The following is an 18548-nucleotide window of genomic DNA, read 5'->3' as shown; positions in this document are numbered from 1 at the left end:
AGGTACCGCTCCTATCAGCCGACAAAGATCAGTTCCCGAGCGTGGTCGGGCGATGTGCAAAAGTTAGCGATGCGAGCAGAGCGCACGGTTCAGTAGCAGCGACGTGCTGGCACGAGATCGTACTGTTTTCCGTGGTTGTGCGCGCGCCGATTCCATTCCGAGAGGTGGCTAGCTATTGGTGACTAGTGTGATTTTTTATACCAGGAATCAGCAAACACAAGTGGTTTTGAGTGGTTCTTTGATTGGTGATTTATTAAGCGTGGTTTTTATTGTTACTTTACAGATTAATCGACCGATTCGTACGCAAAGTGACAGTGCCAGAACATAAGTAAACAATTTCTGTGGGGCGTGTGGTGTGATTGGTGAGCTAAAGCTACTGGAAGTTGAAATCGTTCTTCCTGGTGCAGCAGGTAGTTCAGTGTAACTGTGACGCGTAACGCATCACCATGAGCCGCCGGGACAATAATGTGAGGAAGTTGTCCTTCCTAGGATTTCACACCAAGGAGGTAAGTGCATTTCGCTACTAAATTACCCACTGAAATTCCCACCGCTATCAATCGAAGTAGGCACTTGCTCCGTTTTTTAGGAAAGAGATTTCACCTGTTGCCATGTGCTGATGTAACTTTCACCGTGCCGACCGCTGGGTTTAGGTCACCTAACTGTCTGATAATACACCATCGGTGACAGGGTTGCCAAAAAGCTGTCGTCGCTTATCGAAACCGTGTTGAAGCGATAAAAGGATTCGCGAAAAAAAAAAAACATTCTACTGCACACCAGTACCGTTTTGATAAGAAATGCTGATTGGTTTCCATTTCTGCTGCAACTGCAAAGGGTGTCTTGTATCTGAACCCAGCCGAAGGAATATTTTCGGTGAGATGGCTGTATTGTTAGGGCAAATTGAATTATGAAGCTAACGTAGCATCATTTATGTTGCACCTAACCTTCATCCTTTTTTCAAGCGACGCGTTACTGGTTAGCGTGACACCGTGTCGCAGGTGCGTTATCTGCGTTAGCTTCTTCATTTAGCTCGCAGATGTTTCACGCCCGCAGCAGAATTATCATGCCTCGGTTTGTCAGCAATTTTGTTAATCGGAAGGTGCAATAAAACCACACACACACGAACACGCACATCGGTGTAATGCTCCACGGCGGGAGGAAAAACTAGATGCGATGTATGTATCTCACAGCAGTATAACACTGCTGATAAGAAAGAAGTCACTTTCGTTAGTGGTTAGTCCAGCGGAAAGTATTTAGATTTGATTGATTGTGGGTTTACAGTCAGCTAGGACGTGTTTTTCTTCCGAACCGGATTGTTTTAGTAACGTGCGATATAAATTAGCCGGTGGCAAATTGAAGCGAGTAGAAAGGGGACTCCTTGCCTTTTGGAATGATCTTTAACATTTTATCGTTGTGCTAACGACTAACTGTGGCTGTAGGAGTACGGTGTCTTAAAGCATTTGAGCATCATCAACAATGTGTAATGAAATAATTTGAATTCATTAAATCGTATTAAGCTGACGCGAGTGAACGGAAAACCAATCAACCCGGCTTATCTTAATAGCCAATTAGATCGTTTAATGGCGACCGAATCAAACCGGGCCGACAAATGATTGGGTGTGATTTACAAACACTTTCAGGATTAATCAACCGTTTATGCCGGTTTGAATCCCGATTGATAAGGCGTTATATTAGTGGTGTGCTTGCTACTACTTCAAGCGAATAGAAAAAAATACTTCGCCCCTGATGAAATAGACATCACGGCATGACACGGAAAAATGTAATTTTACACCACCGCGTACCGTGTCAGGGACCATCGAATGCACATATATCGATTGATTTTGACTTTATGTGGCCCGTTTTGCCGGGGCAAAACGTCAGGTGCCGGTGACGCGGAAATCGATCTAGCGTAGCGTAAAATGCACACCGGGCCGCGATGCTCGTACGACGGCCGTTGCCTTCTTGTGGGTTGGGGGTGGGTTAGCTTTGCCTTCCGTGACTTACGCGTGATGTGACGCCCCAGCGCACGATGATGGCAAACCAATATCTACAGGGTGGTTCGGTTTCGTACACAACGACTCCACCGGAAAAGGGCTATCACATCTTCTGAATAGTGATAAATGTGTACTAGAAGCACATAATTACTTAACGATATATTCCATGAATATTGTATGAATATTGGAAATTCGATTATTAACATCCACCGTGTCCACACACCATGTTGTCTCATGCGGTGAGTCTACTAATTTAAGCAACTGAGGTACATCGTCTGTATACCATCCACATGTTAGCTTGTTGCTTTACATCGCACACCTACACGTAACGAGCCAACGGACGCCCCCACGTGCTGTTGCGCGTCGTTGTCTTTGTGGCCGCGGTTGGAGGCTTGTTGGGTTTTGCGAACGACCATTTTGCGTAGTGCCGGGCCGGACCTTCTGCTGCCGGCGTCCGTCAGTACTCGGCCGATTCCGGACGGAAAACATGTCCACCGATAAGTGTAATTGAATACGCGTGCTGGTAGCAAGTGCAATGATAAGTGGTGAGCACGAGAAGCACATAAAATAAACATGTGCAAAAGCATTTTGTGTGTGAACGTAGAAGTGTCGAACGGCTTTAAAAATGAGTAAAATTATTCCGATTTTAAAGCTCAAAGCAAGAGGATTTCTGGTATGTAGCATCAGGGGGAATAAAAACTGGGGAAAATTTTTAAGAGTTTTTTCCCTAATGTTTAGCAAAAAAAACTGTGATATAAATTGTAGTTAATTAATTTATGCACATCCCGATAAAACATTAGGCGTCTCCATCCATCAAACCTCATGGAGGTTTATAAGAAACGATAGCTTTTCTTTCTCTTTGTTATTTTGTTTTTCTCTATTAAGTTTTTCTCTCTAAGAGTTCTATTTAAAAATCATAAGACACATAAAAGACCGGTCCTCGCCTACCGTAGCTAAGGTAAGCCTACTGATAACCATTTTTGCACTTGACCTTGCACGTAAGCTATCGATCCATTCCGGTGCATCCAAATCACCGGGCACCGAGCCCCGGTTCTGAACCCCTCTCGACCGGCGGTGAGTTTGTTGTGTAGAGCCGTTATGGCGCATCAAAAATGCATTCTTTTTCTCCCCGGTTCCGTACGTTGTCTTTAAAAAGTCAAACAGAACTAGTATGAGGGTAAAACGGAACATGGAACTTGTATCGTTTAATTGTATAAAAGAGAGCGTTGTGTGGCACACTGTAACCGGAAAGACCCCTACACGAAGTTGTGTTTCGAACGACCTTGAAGTTCCAACAGACGAAGATGTTAATTCATTACAACGGAATGTTACGGTTCGAAGCGACACGAACCAAAAAAAAAAAAACTTTCCACTCTTATCAAGATAACAGACCGTTTTAGCAACTGCCAATATTTGCCCTTCCCCAAAAATAGAACTGTTCCCTACCTGGCACACCACAACCAAACGCCGGAGGTTCATAATTGATGGCACTAGACGCTCTTCCGATCGAAAAGAGGGATCGCTTTTGTGTGATGTTCTGTGCAAACACGCTCCACTTTCGTACCTTGGTGCTAACCGAAACGTCACACCGCCACCGAACGATCAACGCTAACAAACGATTGTTTTGTGTGTGTATGTTCGTTGTTTTCTCGTTACGTTTTGGTTTTAACTTTTGTCCCATCTTTACCGTCGACAGTGTGGCCAAAAAGGTGTGTAGATGGCTTTGTGGAGCCGGCGCAAAAACGTTGCACAATTAGCGAAATTAACATTTCGTGATGCAGCCGATTGGTGGTCACGTGTATTTCGGCACCGATCATCATGATGATCATTAGCCCAACCACGGCGCGCTATCGATCAGTTCAGTATCGCTGCTGATGTGTGCCGGATCGGGCCAGACCACTGAACTGTCCGCACCGGAAACGGCTTTGGAAGAGTTGTCAATTAGTTGGGCTTTTCCGCGTTGAAGAAGTTTCGTGAAACGGTGAAGTGATATCAGTGCGAAATGAATCGTTTGCTGGCGATTGCTGCCGTCGATGGCACATTCCGTAGGCGGTTATCGTGGAATGGACGGGATAAATATAGTATGATTGTAAGTTATGTCAAACAAAAAATGCTTTAAGCTCTTGCTCGCTCTCGGTTCACTTTCGGTTGTTGCATTTATGCGGCTACCCAGATGCATCCAATTATGGGCCACCATTTCGCCCTCTTCCAAGCCATTCATCTGCCCTGGTAAATCTCATTTATGCCTCAGTTATGGCCGGCTTCGGTGCGATGTAGTGGCAGTGACAACCAACCCAAAACAAAAATTAGCTTTTTGTTGGTGTCGTTAGCATTGCGACGTTTATTGTGGCCTCTCGTTTTCATCGTTGACCTAGACCTGCCGCGGACACCAAGCATCCGTCGAATGAAATTGTGCCAAGCCGGGTGCTGGTGACATTGTGGCGAACGGTTTCACCGGTTTACGACCGGCCGACGCAACATAAGGTTGTGCGAAATGAGATCTAACTCGCATCGCATCAGACGTTGGGAAGCGGTGCAGAAGCGACCACAATGCAGTAACGCCTGTCCGGGGGATCCGTTCTAGCGGTGGTGCCGTTGGCTATGATTGATGGATTGTTTCAATAAGTGAAGCGCACATGGTGACGGAGAGCAATGCTTATGTAGCGTTCTGTGTACGCTTTGTGCCCAGTAATGGAAGTTGCTTGTACCGCCACAACAATGCAGAGGATATATGAATAAATCAAGTGGAGAGTATACGAGATCTGATGAGATGATGGAAACACTCAAATGAAGACATATTGCTATTGAAAGTGGGTGAATTAAATGATTTAGTTGACAAAAAATCGCTTAATAATATTAATTTACTTGTTTTTTTAGACAAGCTTAATTCCATATTTTCGAAACAAATAATCCAAAGTTCAGAGATCAGAGTTCCAAAAATAATCCAAAAGAAAAGTCAGCGCCCAAGGTCAGACGATAAAGCAGTAATCAGAGCACAACAAAACTGATAATACAATCAGCACAGTCAATAACAAAAGAACAGTAATGAAAACACGAACTCACCCTCACGGGAAAACACAAAACAAGCAGCCACAGCCGGGGAAAAGGGCTCAATTTACCTTGCAATGAAAAAAAAAAATCTAATAAAACCCCCAATATCAGCTGTGCACACGGTCATGTACGTGAAGAGCTTTTTCCCTGCTGAGAGCCAAGCTGAGCGAGCGAACGGAAAATTAATTGCAACAACAAAAAAACACGGCTAAACCCACCCGTTTCTGTCCGCAGTGAGCAAACGAGCATGAGGCGAGCTCACGACTCTCACTTTCACCCTTTTTTCACCCCACCAGCACGGCGATGGAGCAGCACGGCAGCTGCCTGCCTTGACCATCACCACTGGTTGTGCTATTGCCCCAGATAGCGTGTGTGTGTGTGTGTGTCGTAAAGGGGTAGAATTTTCCTCGCTTTCCCGAGAAAATCGACGCGGTGGGTAGATAAACATTGAACTTCGGTGAGTGCCCGTGAAAAAAAAAACCTCCCCGAACCACCGTGGGAGGGCAGAGCGAGTGGATTACATTGGCAAATGTTTCCAAACGTTACGCGTTCCACCGTTCGTGACATTCGTGTGATTGAGTTTTCCGAGTGGTACGAATATTCTAAGTATTGCTCTCGGGGGGTTTTTTTTTGCAACCGTTTGCTCATGCCGTTGCTCTCACGCAAGCAGCTGAGCCCTTTTTCGCTGTAGTGAGCTTTATCTCACGGTGCGGATTCACTTTCCTCGGTGAAGCTAGTTAGGGTAGGTAAGTTCTCTGGGGGAAATTATACGCTCTACGAGGTGAATTGATCTGAAGGGAGTATTTGTTATTTATTTGAAAGTATTTTTGAATAATTTATTCATGAAGCTCTCGATAAAACATCGCACCTCGCTGTTAGCCTGGAACTCTTGCCCGTTCTCTCTAACACACACTCTCTCTCGCTCTCACTCTCGAACGAATATCCTCGTGGTTTGGTCGAGTGTTTTCCTCTCGCTGCGGGCTAGATAAAGCACCGCTTCGTGCCGTGCATGTTCCATCTCTGTACGAGAGCATTACCACGCGGATCGTCCGGTGCCAGTGGTAAGAATGCGTTGCGGTGACGGTAAAGTTGACAAAACAGTAGCGCCCACTCTCACGCCTGCCGCACCACCCAGCGGGAGAGCCACTCGAGGAAATCTGGAGAGTTTCCCTGATAAATAGATTTCCTCCGCGGACGCGAAGATGTGGGTCGCACTGAACGGCGAGCCGCGAGCTCAGATGTGGCTGGAACCTTGACGGGAAAACATCTGCACCGCACGCGCTGGTACACCCTGGCACGCTGAGCCCCCTGAGCTTTTGACTTTTTCCCTTCGCCTAGTAAAAGGCAGGTGCTTCTGCAAGGTGTGACTGTGACATTGTGTGATGAGAAATTATCGTGTTTTTAAGGCATAATGTTACGTGATGTACGGCACGAAGTTCAGTGATTTGTGAGATGAGAACGATTTCTGCCTGTGTTCCGTTCTCTGGCGCAATGCGTGTGTACAATTAATCTACGTATGTCCTTATACACGCCTAACGACACAAAGTGCGACGCGTACTTACGAGTGGAAGGTGTAGGCCGCATCAAAAACTCCACTCCATCACAAACAAAATCGATCGAACATTGTTTCCTTTCGACCATTCCCGCACAGTTTAAAGTCCAAGTAGTCCGTCTTGCTTACCTGTTGTCCTCGAGTGTCGCCACACGGTGACGTTAGTGTGTTTTGTGGTTTATATTGGTGACCAACCAAACAAAAAAAAAACGAACCCAAAATTGAAAAATGCACGTGAGCGGAATGGTGGCATATCCGCAACGAAAGCAGGCAGTGTAGAAGAGCGGCAATCACTCCCGAAGGCGAGCGCGATGCGTAACAAACAAAATATTTGCAAACAGTTCTATTTTCGATTGGCCACCCTAATGGGGGCGGGACGCACTAGATGAGCCGCCGATTTGTGATTTATTCGTGACCTACGCGAAAGTAATGCCGCTCGATCGATCGTCACACACGTTTTCGGGGGTTCGCAACTCCGTTACCCGGCCTACTTAAATTGCCCCGGAGGGAAACGATCGTTTCTATGGAGAGATCTTTTACTTCGGCTGATGTTTCTTTCTTTCGTTGCCTTTTGAAGAATCGCATTAATACAGTTTAGTGCGCGCAAGATTGCGATTTCGTGCAATCGTTAGATTATTTATTGTTTTGTTTATGTAATCTCGCAACGCGCACGGTTCGTGTGTGTGTGTGTGTGTCTTCACACGGATCGTGCAAATTGGATTTTAAGAGCCGCCAGCCAACGCTTCTTAATCGCCAAAAACAAAAACCCCCACTGCCCAGGTCAAAGGGTCATCGAGCTGGGTGATTTTGGGTTGGGAGCATTTGGCAAGGCCGAGCGGCAAAGGGTCAAGGGCACGGGCCGTGCCAAACTGGCAAATTTATGTTCATGTTTATGCAAATGGTTGTTTTGCCCCGAGCTCGGCTCAAGTTTACGAACTTACGAGGCAAAAAGGCGAACCAAGAACGCCGAATCTCGCGTGCCTGGTGGTCATGTTGTTGTTTGAAGTTTTGCTTGTTGTTGAAACGTTGTGAATTGATGTGGAAAGAAGACTGGATGGTTTTCAGATTGAATCAAATGAGCTTTGTTTGCGACAAACTTAATTTAAAGTTGAGCTCACTTTATTATAACTTTACCCTTGAAATTGTGGTTTTAATTTTAAAATCCCCCGGACCACTCGAACTTAAATTTGATTAATCCTTTACCGACCGAATGTCGCCATTTCTTCCATCGACATCGATCGAGCATTGGAGACAGCATTATCATGTAACATTTGTCGTCTATAGTAACGTTGCAAAAGTAGCAAAACTATCTCACAACGTCCTTCACATCCCGCCCACTGTTTCACCAATCGACGACGGTCGAACGGGCTTTCCATATTGCAAACACACTCATCGTCATGGTGTAAAGGATGGCTTCGTGGGGCAGCATGGAAGGACTTCATTATAATAAAATAAATATGCTAATGAGACGCGTCGCGACCGTGGCTCGTGGCTGTTTCGTGTAGCGCTTGGCAAATTTGCGCGATCGCATCGATTCACTGGCGCAGGCCGATTTGTTTCGCTCTCTCGTTTTACGTCTCATTAACCGTTTCTCCTCCACCGTTGGGTGCGTTTAATAGTGTTTCGTCGTTTCTTCGTTACTCCCTTCCCGAAGGTTGTCCGGTTAAAGTGCTTATCCTTTTCAAAAAACTAGTGCAGACAGAACGATGCGTCGCAGGAAAAAATAAACACAACTGGTGTGCCGGTGTTTTGCTGGTGGTGTGTAACTGATTCCCAGTCTCCTGACTTTCTGGAGTGCGCGTCTTTCCTACGAGATAGTTATCAGCCCGACCGTCCGGCAGTGCGGCACTTCAATCGAGCCGATCAAGCATCGAACGAACAATTATTATCGGTGGTGAAATCACGGCGGGAACAATTTAATCCCGACCACTTGGGCTACTGTTTCTGCGGGACTGGTAGCAATTTTGCCTCACTGTACTGACAGTGCTGGGTGAGTGGCTGCGTGTCATATTGATAAAGTAATTAGAAGTGTTATCTCAGCGTCTGTCGAATAAGTATCCACTTCAGTTGAGCAGTGAAATATAGAAAATCTACACCAATATAGAGGTTGTGGTGAGTAAAAGAAGACTCTTTAACGTTTTGTTTTATGATTTCGTCTAAAAGCTCCCTAAATTTATTAAACAGTTGAGTTTAATGACTATATTGTCTTGTTTCTATACATGTTTCGTTATCTTCTCTTCGAAAACCGCTATTTTTATGCTATTTTACATTTATTTGGAAATTTTAATGATCATTTGTAAACTTTGTACTGCCACGTGCTGCTTAATTTCAAACGAAATTTATAATTAGAAACTTATTACGCCACAATCGGTAACAAAAATCTGTCAAGTACTGGGCGCCTCCATTCCCAACCGATCCCAAAAGCGCACCGATTTTGCTATAAAACGCACTTTATTTGGCGTACAATTTGGCCTAACTTTGAACACACCGTGGCAGCCCTTTCGTGCCCAGCACGCTGGGAAAATGTATATTTTTAGATGGCTTCACGCCGTTCACCGCTCACGGCACAATGATGAGCTGACAATGGAGGTTGCCGTGGTGCTCTAGGCAGCACTTCAAGCCGGTTAGCACCTTTACCGTGCCACGCTTGATCCACCGACAAAGCGAACCCGTTGCGTTCGGTGGAAGAAACATATCCGATTCGCCCACGGTTCGATTCGGGAACTGTTAATCGAATGGCTTATTGGCGCCGCGTAACTGAAATTAGAGTACCGAGAAGCATAGCGAGTTACGAAATTTAATTCCGCTTTCCGTGTTGCGATGACGTTAGTTACCTTGCGGTGCGCTAGTTTTGTTGCCTACCCACACGTCATCGTCCCGTTGGTGAAATTGGGGAGAACTTTCCGCGGGACGGGACGCTTGATGCGCACTAGTGAAGAGTGGCTATTCAACTGATACGACTGAACTGAAGGCAGAAGGATTTTGTGGCAGGTGTGGTTAAACGGTTCATTAGGCAGTGGTTAAACACACGGTATGCACCTGTTCTCAAGTGGTGCAATTGAATGTTCTGCCAAGGGAGAAGGGGAAATTCTCTAAAAATTCCTAGAAATTAACGAAAATATCTCAGTGGGACAATATTCCTCATGAAACATCTCAAGCTAGATCTCCAATTCGAAATGTACTTTAATGTTAAATAATATGTTGAAAAATCGATCAAACTTGTACACCATTAGAACACACCCTCGGTGGTACAGTAACGCCCGTACTCAACCGATTGAATGTCACTGTCACGGTCCCGGCCACCGTTTTGGCAGCGAGTTCGAACGCCAGTTTAATGGTTTATTTTTAAACCCTTGCAACTCCTGTGCCGAAATCCGTCCCCGATGGCTCGGTCCGCGAATGAAATCGTTTGTCGTTAAAAAAAAACCCCCCATCACGCAACGGTGCGCTACGGAGTTTCCGTCGTGTTCCAAATAATGGCTGGATGATGACGTTCGATAAAACAAGATCGCGTGACTCGGGGCAACTACGCTTTAACGCGCGACGGTCACTGATTGTTTGGCCGTGCTTGGTTTGGTACCGTTTGGTCGCTAAACCTTGCCCGGCTAATCGTACCTTCTCGGTAGTATACGTTTGATGCGAGATTATTCCGATCGTACGTGATAAACTGGGCAACAAGTTGTGGTCAGAAGGAAGTTTTTATGTTAAAGCACTTGTCATCCTACACTTCTTTAAATGTCGATGTTTTGTTTAAGCTTGTTTTATTATAAATTCGACTCGTTTGGGTCCTTTTTCTTCATTGGCGCATCCTTTACAGACCAGCAACGATGACCCGAACGAGGTGCATCTGGATGATGAAATTGAGCGCGTCTTCGGTACGGCTGCCGAGAAGGAACGTTTCGAACTGAACCGCCTGCAGGACGAAGTCATCCTGGACAACTCGCCGCTCAAGTACGACGAAGCGCAACGCGTTCCGGACAGCGCGGACCGCCAAATGCATCAGGACACCACCTCGAGTGCCAGCAACACTAGCAACAACAACAACAACAGCAAACCGACCAACACCAGCAATGAGGGCCGCAAACCGGCATCATCACCGCCGACCACCACCCCGACCAGCCCGATCTCGTTCTCGTCCAAGAGCGAGACGACGGACACGAAACCCTCGACGGCCAACAACACCACGCTAGCGGACAACACGTCGAACGACTTCAGCGAAACCGTACACGATGAGCCGGTGGTCGATCAGGGCACGGTACAGGGTGAACAGTGGGTAAGTAGCAACGGGCAAGGTCTGCCGGGTATGAGCAACATTCCATCACTGGCTTTCGGTTTTTGTTTCCCCTACACCGGCCAGGATACGAACGCTAGGAGAAATGTGCACTTCGACAAGGACAACAAGGGTGCGCAGATCGAGGGCCTACCGATAGAGGACACCAACGAGGAGCGCCGCCGACGCACGGAGTAAGTAACGGAGAGCTCCTTTTTTGGAGGTTTATCATCCGGAGCTAATTCTAAAGAATGCCGTCAAGCTGCTGTGCGGCTCATGAAATGGGATCGTCCATTCTTTCCTTCCCCGAATTGGGTTAGCTTCTCCTTCTCACCGGTGCGAGAGTGCCAATGATGTTTCCACAATGGGGCACTCAAGATAACCTTTTGAGCACCCTCTTGCGTATTGTGAAACATTCCGAAGATGAAGCCCTAATGGGTGCTGTTGAACATTCTTTCCGACAGCTAGTTCAAAGCCAGTCGCGCGTAGTCTAACGAATGGCGAAGGATTGCACAAAAAAACATTCATTCCATACTTAACGGAAAGTAACTCACACTCGTTTTATATCACATTTCGTCCCATCGTCGTCAAACGATTGCGTTGGAACGTGAAGGAAATTTCTACAAAGCAAACCCGTCCGTAGTAAAAGGTTAGTGAGGGAGCCTCTTGCAGTGCAGTTAGCGTTCCTTCATCAGTAAAATGTTTGCATGCCTTTCAGTTCAGTAATTTCAGCCTTTGTTTGACTATTTGTTGCGATGTTTTACTATTTTAGAGATTATAATCTTGCTTCTTGATATTCTATTGATGTAAAGGTTTCGCTTTGTTGGCACCCTGCAGCATGGAGCAAACCGTTTTCCGTTGGTTGTCGCTCAATATCCGGCCGGTTCGGATGCAACCGCAGGAAATGGATCGAGCGCTATTTGTCTTCGATTTCGATGCGAATAAAACAGAACTATATCGCTCATTTCCCCTGTCTTATGTTCCTTCCTTGTGCAATAGACGCCATCATCCGCACAAATCGCGGAAGTTCTCGCTGCAGGAGTACCACCCGGAATGGAGACGGCAGAGCGGTACCGAGGGTGGTCCGACCGGGCGTCGCATCTCGGTGCAGCCGGAGGATGCCACCCTGCAGGAGGCGGACATCGACGAGCTGACGTCGCATCGGTCGGACGATCCACGGGCGCTGCGCCGCCACAAGGTGAGCGCCCAGTCCGGCACGTCCCTGGTGAACATCAATCGCAAGGAGGCGCCGCAGCTGCACCACCTGCTGCCGAACAGCAAGTACAAGAAGATGTACGACCACAGCCCGCACGAGGTGTTCGTGCAGCTGGACGAGCTGACGGGCAGTGGGGAGGAGCGGGAATGGAAGGAGACGGCCCGCTGGATCAAGTACGAGGAGGACGTCGAGGAGGGTGCCGATCGGTGGGGCCGTCCGCACGTTGCCTCCCTGTCGTTCCACTCGCTGCTGAATCTGCGCCGCTGCCTCGAGACGGGTGTCGTGCTGATGGATCTCGAGGAGAAAGATCTACCCTCGGTCGCTTACAGAGTCGTGGAGCAGGTAAGTGCTGGTGGGGGGGGGTTTCAAGGGGGGGGGGGGGGGGTCTTCCTAGGAGCCTCACCGGCCAACCACCTAACGGCAGATGTGCTCGCACTTCTAGATGGTCATCGACGAGCTGATCCATGAGGATGATAAGGCGGTCATCATGCGGGCCCTGCTGCTGCGCCACCGGCACGTCAACGAAAGCTCGCACGGTGGGTTCTCGTTCGCTCCCAAGCGGAAGTACAGCAGCTACACGAGTCTGCAGGTGAGTGGGACGAGTCGACGGGAGTCGACGGGGACTCTTCGTGCACACCCTGTACACACTCCACACAATCCTCATCGAACGATTTCCCATTTTCGACACGGTAGCGTTATTAGTACACCCTCACTCTCATCACTAATTAACTTCCGTAGCTTCATAACCTCATCCAGGCCGGGTCGGATGGTCCGGGTTCGGGGTCGGAAATTTAAGGACAGCAGCAGAACGAATTATTTATTCAAAACGCAAACATCCCCCGGGACGGTTGGTTGCGGCCGGCCTTGAGAGTTTATGTGTCCACCGTGGACAGACCTTAACGCGATTGGGCTGATTGGAATCGTTCCACAGTTGCGGGAAACCTGTTTTGTTAAGAAATGTCCTTACATTCCCCACCCAGGACGCTGGACCTGCATTCCAGCCCACCATCCAGCACTCAGCAGAAGTTTTGATTATCGGTTTTTCTCGTCGCCCATTTTTTTTTATTTACTTTTAGAACCTAGCATTTCGTATGTATGATCGTAGCATGGAACACTTGGTGTTTATCGGCCACACTGACACTAACACAAACACTAGCCAATCGGTAATCAATCGAACCGGTCACCCAACATATGGTGTAGGGGGGGGCGGGTGGCTCCGGTGCTCACTGTTTATCTCGCTGTAAATATTACACGTCTCGTCATTAACATCATCGCGGGCTCATCGTGTTGTGCACCCTTTCGTTGGGAATGCAGCTGTTGTGTGTGTGGAACAATGCGGTACCGGGGAAAGTGGTCACCCATCACCCATCACCCCAACCTTGCTAACCCTCCAATGGTTAATGGTTAAGTGGAGTTGTATTAAATAATTATTAAAGGGAAGCTTCTTTAGCTGACTTGAGCGCCATTATTCCGATGATAGTGCTGCAGTAGTTTAATTTATTATAATAATCATAGAATTTATTATTAAAATACGATTGAGGGAAAGTTACACCACCTGCCTGCCTCATGGACGGGTTAGCAAATGGCCGGTATGATGTGTGAGTGGCCGTTTCGATGGTGTGCTTTGTGCTTTGTGTGTATGTCGAGAATGTCCTCACCCATGAGCAGATGGGGCCCGGTACCTGGATTGCGGATGTCCGTGTCCGTGTCTCTGTGTTCCTATTGATTGATTTTGTTGTTGTTGTTGTTGTGGCCATGTGATCCCTTTTCCGGGAAAGTGGGAAAGCAATCAACTAAATTCGTGTACAAAACTATCATTTCTCGCTCAGCTCCATCTAGTCGTGTAGTTCCGTACCATCTGCCATTTATCGCATCCAACCGCAATACACGCACACACCAGTGAAAGACTACCTCTCGCTCTCCTCACATCCCCACACCGGGGGATGGGATGGGCTGTCCATAATCAGTTCACCCCCACCCCCTTCCCCTTGAAAAGCCACCCGCGTGTTTCGCAGAACCGATTTCGATATTCATCGGGTTCGATCCACCGAACTTCGGGTCGTTCGCTTTCAATCGATGTGTTTTTTTGTTTCGATTTCGTTTCCTTCTACCTCAATAATCCGTCCATCCGTTCGTCTACTGGCTGGGCCTGGGGTGGTACGGGACTGCCTGTTGCCCGGCTTTACACCGTACTCCATCGCAACGCTCCCGCCAGTCACTGTCGATGCGCCCCGAGGACGGTGGCAATGGTGAGGTGATCGTAGGCGTTAGGCGGTTGAATTCCTTCGTAAGCCCTACCCAAAGCTACACGCTCAGTCCGCCCTCGCTGCACCCGGGCTCGGTGTACGGCCAGAGCCCGAACCTTTCCTCCCGCAACCAGCTGCCGCCCGCCCAGCAGCACCCAACGCAGAAGGAATCCCGTCATCAGCGGCACGGAGCGAACCATGGCCGGTGCCGGCGGTCCGGGAGCCAGGACAGCAGCAGTACGGCAACGGCGGCGGCAGCGTCCGCCGCAGCAGCACCGGTGACCCTAACCACGGTCCCCAGTGCCGTTGGTATGCGACGAAATAACTCACCTTTATCGCTGACAGTTGTAAATCAATTAATATATCGAACTGATTTAAGCAACAAACTTCCACCGGCAGTGTTCTTCCTTTGCTCCACAGACCCCTGTCACCAGTCACTGTCCTTCCTTTATCGCTCTGCCTTTTTTTCCCCTCTCTTTCTCTTGGAAAAGTTCCACCGCTTTTCCTTCGCTTTCCTCGCAAACACACTCGCACACAAGCTTGATTGTAATTTGCATACGTTACCGTTTGTTCGCGAGGAAAGGTGCAAACTGCAAACTAGTTTGTTTTATCTTCTTTTATTATCCTATTTGCCTTTTTATTTACGATGCTCCCGGTTTGCTTGAAGCGTTAGTTGGCAGAGTTGCCGTTCGCGTGTCTTGTTATTAGTGATTGTTTGGTTCGATTTTACTAGTTCTTAGGCTAATGCTGACGTAGTATCTCTTTCTTATTAGTTTAATATATTTGTTCTTAGCTATTTTATGTTTTTTTTGTGATAATTCATCAACTTTCGTTGGTTTTAAATTGTTCTAAAAATATATTTGAGTTTTTTAGATAGACTACTACAACCTTAGGGTAGTTAATCGGCTTTATTAGTTGTTTAATGAATTTTAATTATTTAATTTAAGTTATTTGAAGACTGACTTGAAAAGAAACTGTACAAATAATCGACATCTTCATCGGCTGTAACAATGTCTAATATGTTTTCTAACCATCACCTTATATTATTGGCTTGTTTTGTTTGCATGTACAAGGCTGTGCTTCACGTTCCATTGTTTGTTTATAGCTTTGATATGGTTTAATTGCTTCTGTAGTTAGTGCTACCGTTAATTATGTTCCCTGCCCTTTGCCCTGTTGATGCTTTTAGTCGTGTCTTGCAACGAACTTTTGAACTTTTTTCTTTGTTTTTAGTACAATTCCATGTGTAAACTTTTGCCACTTGCATTCACTTACTTGCTCTTTCTTTATCTGCGTCATTTTTCACACACCAAAACCCACCGAACCGTAGAGTGTCGACGATAAGAAACCGCGGATTGTTCCGGCGACCGAAATCAACGGGCACCACGGGGGCCATGGTGAGACGCGGATCAACATCAGCGAGGAAACGTACACCTCCTCGCAGGAAGACATCAAGATGCGCACGCAGAAGGAATCGATCCTGAAGCGCATACCCGAGGGTGCCGAGGCGACGACCGTGCTCGTCGGTGCGGTTGACTTTCTCGAGCAGCCAACGATCGCGTTCGTGCGGCTGGCGGAGGGCATTCCGATGCCGAGCATTACGGAAGTGCCGATCCCGGTGCGCTTCCTGTTCATCCTGCTCGGCCCGCAAAAGACCGAGCTGGACTACCACGAGGTGGGCCGGTCGATCGCAACGCTCATGTCGAACGAGCATTTCCACGACATCGCCTACAAGGCGGACGACCGGCGCGAACTGCTGTCCGCGATCAACGAGTTCCTGGACGATTCGATCGTGCTGCCGCCGGGCAAATGGGAACGCCAGGCGTTGCTGCCGTTCGAGGAGCTGAAGGCCAAAAGTGATATGATCCGGCTGCGCAAGAAGAAGGCACTGGACGAGAAGATCAAGAGCAAGCAACCGCAGCTGCTGACGAGCGAGGAGGAGAAGAAGCTGCTGGCCTCGAGCGGCGGTGACGGCGGGGGGAAGAAACCACCGAAGAACCCGCTCGAGAAGACCAACCGTTTTTGGGGTGGTTTGATCAACGACATCAAGCGTCGGTACCCGATGTACAAGAGCGACATCATGGATGGGCTCAACACGGAGACACTGGCCGCGACCATCTTCATGTACTTTGCGGCCCTCTCCACCGCCATCACGTTCGGCGGGTTGTCCTCCGACAAGACGCACAACCTGATCGGCATCTCGGAAACGCTTGTGTCCGCCTCGATGGTGGGTCTGGTGTTTCATCTGCTCGCCGGCCAACCGTTGGTCATCATCGGCACGACTGGTCCGCTGCTGCTGTTCGACGAGGCGCTGAATCAGTTCTGCATCTCGAACGACTTCAACTTCCTGACGGTCCGCGTGTACGTCGGGTGTTGGCTGGCCGTGATCGCGCTGGTTGTTTCCGCCTTCGAAGGCAGCGTGTACGTGCGATTGTTCACGCGCTTCACGCAGGAAATCTTCTCCGCGCTCATCACGCTGATCTACATCGTCGAAACGGTGATGAAGTTGATATCGGTGTACGCGCGACATCCGCTGCTGGCCGAGTATCTCTACAAGAACGTCACCGAACCGCAACCACTACCGATGCCGTACCTGGAGGACGGCAACAGTACGACGACGGCCGGTTTGCTCGCGGAGAGTCTTACGACGGTGGTGAACGAAACGTTGGGCATTCCTACGGATGCGGACAATCTGCTCATTCCGAAGGACAACATTGGGCCCCGTAACCGACCCAACACCGCACTCTTCTGCACCATCCTTACGCTGGGTACGTTCTCGTTGGCCTACTACCTGAAGCTGTTCCGCAACTCGCACTTCCTCGGACGGAACGCGCGACGCGCGCTCGGCGACTTCGGAGTGCCGATCTCCATCGCCCTGTTCGTGCTGATAGACTACATGATCCCGGAGGTGTACACGGAAAAGCTGAGCGTACCGGAGGGACTGTCGCCGAGCGATCAAACTCGCCGTGGATGGATCATTCCGCTCGGTGGCGTCCCCGGCTGGTTGCCGTTCGTTGCTGGAATTCCTGCCCTGCTGGTGTACATTCTGATCTTCATGGAGACGCACATTTCCGAGCTGATCGTGGACAAACCGGAGCGAGGTCTGAAGAAGGGGTCCGGTTTGCACATGGACATTGTGTTGCTGTGCTTCCTCAACACGGTCTGTGGGTTCTTCGGGATGCCGTGGCACTGTGCTGCTACGGTACGTTCGGTGACGCACGTGTCAGCCGTCACTATTATGTCGAGGTAGGAATGCATTTTCCAGCAATTCCAAGGCATCTGGAGGTCTAATTTGAAAAAAAATAACCCTGTCCACAGAACACATGCTCCAGGAGATTCACCACACATTACGGACGTGAAGGAGCAAAGAATTTCGGGCTTTTTCGTGTCGCTCATGGTGGGTCTATCAGTGACGATGGCACCGATCTTGCGCTTGATCCCGATGTCAGTCCTGTTCGGTGTGTTCTTGTACATGGGCATAGCTTCCATGAGTGGAGTCCAGTTCTTTGAACGGTGAGCGTTAGGGTGATCACGTGGATGGACTGAAGGCCAACTTCAACTCGGTGTTGTTCCGATGCATTCTCTTTCCAGATTGCGGCTCTACCTGATGCCGGTGAAGCATCATCCGCAAGTGCCATTTGTGCGGCGAGTACCGACATGGAAGATGCATCTGTTCACCTTCGTACAGATATTGGCGCTGGCCATGCTGTGGGCCGTCAAATCGTCACCCTTTTCACTGGCATTCCCCTTCTTCCTGATCATGATGGTACCGATACGGAAGCAGTTGGAAAGTGTCTTTTCTCCGCTCGAGCTCCGTGCGGTAAGTGATTCCTGATCAGCTGATCAACAAAATGATTCACCGGAGGTGGTGTTAATGATCGTTCTTCATTTGCACACAACTTTCAGCTTGACGGCAGTCAACCGAACGAAGGTGCAGAGGATGAACCCGATTTCTACGAACAGGCCCCCATTCCTGCTTAATCGAGTGTCCAGAGTGGTATTGATTTGAGCCTTTTTTTACTTGAAAAAGCTGACGATCGTGAAATGGCGATAAAGACTTAACCTTATTGATGTCATGCGTTTAATTACTTCGTCTTCTGTTGCATCACGCAACGAGCCGGCGACAGAAGACCATAAGCAAACATACTAACGTATATTTATTACAATGATAACAACCAGCACCAGCAGCATGGCAAACGGAACGCCTCGTTCCAACACCGCATCA

At 48.4% G+C, this 18548-nt stretch overlaps 1 protein-coding gene across 3 annotated transcripts; it reads left to right on the top strand.

Moving 5' to 3' along the window:
- The first annotated feature begins 446 nt into the window (after window positions 1-446).
- LOC128715747 (anion exchange protein 2) lies at window positions 447-18304 on the top strand. Of its 3 annotated transcripts, XM_053810660.1 has the most exons (11): window positions 3994-4080; window positions 10412-10867; window positions 10952-11058; window positions 11478-11513; window positions 11864-12422; window positions 12523-12669; window positions 14296-14673; window positions 15654-17569; window positions 17642-17836; window positions 17915-18143; window positions 18230-18304. In XM_053810660.1, exons 1-11 carry the CDS (start codon window positions 3994-3996, stop codon window positions 18302-18304), a joined length of 4185 nt encoding a protein of 1394 aa, XP_053666635.1. The 3 variants fall into 3 exon arrangements, with proteins under 3 accessions (XP_053666636.1, XP_053666637.1, XP_053666635.1); XM_053810661.1 differs by lacking the exons at window positions 3994-4080; window positions 11478-11513 and adding an exon at window positions 447-506 and having other exon boundaries at window positions 14296-14680; window positions 15652-17569; XM_053810662.1 differs by lacking the exons at window positions 3994-4080; window positions 11478-11513; window positions 14296-14673 and adding an exon at window positions 447-506.
- The last annotated feature ends 244 nt before the right edge of the window (window positions 18305-18548 follow it).

The sequence above is a fragment of the Anopheles marshallii genome, chromosome 3 (genome assembly GCF_943734725.1).
Source record: "Anopheles marshallii chromosome 3, idAnoMarsDA_429_01, whole genome shotgun sequence".
In the NCBI taxonomy this organism is placed as follows: domain Eukaryota; kingdom Metazoa; phylum Arthropoda; class Insecta; order Diptera; family Culicidae; genus Anopheles; species Anopheles marshallii.
Note: the sequence above shows the minus strand (reverse complement) of the source record. Positions and strands in the feature narration are given on the sequence as shown.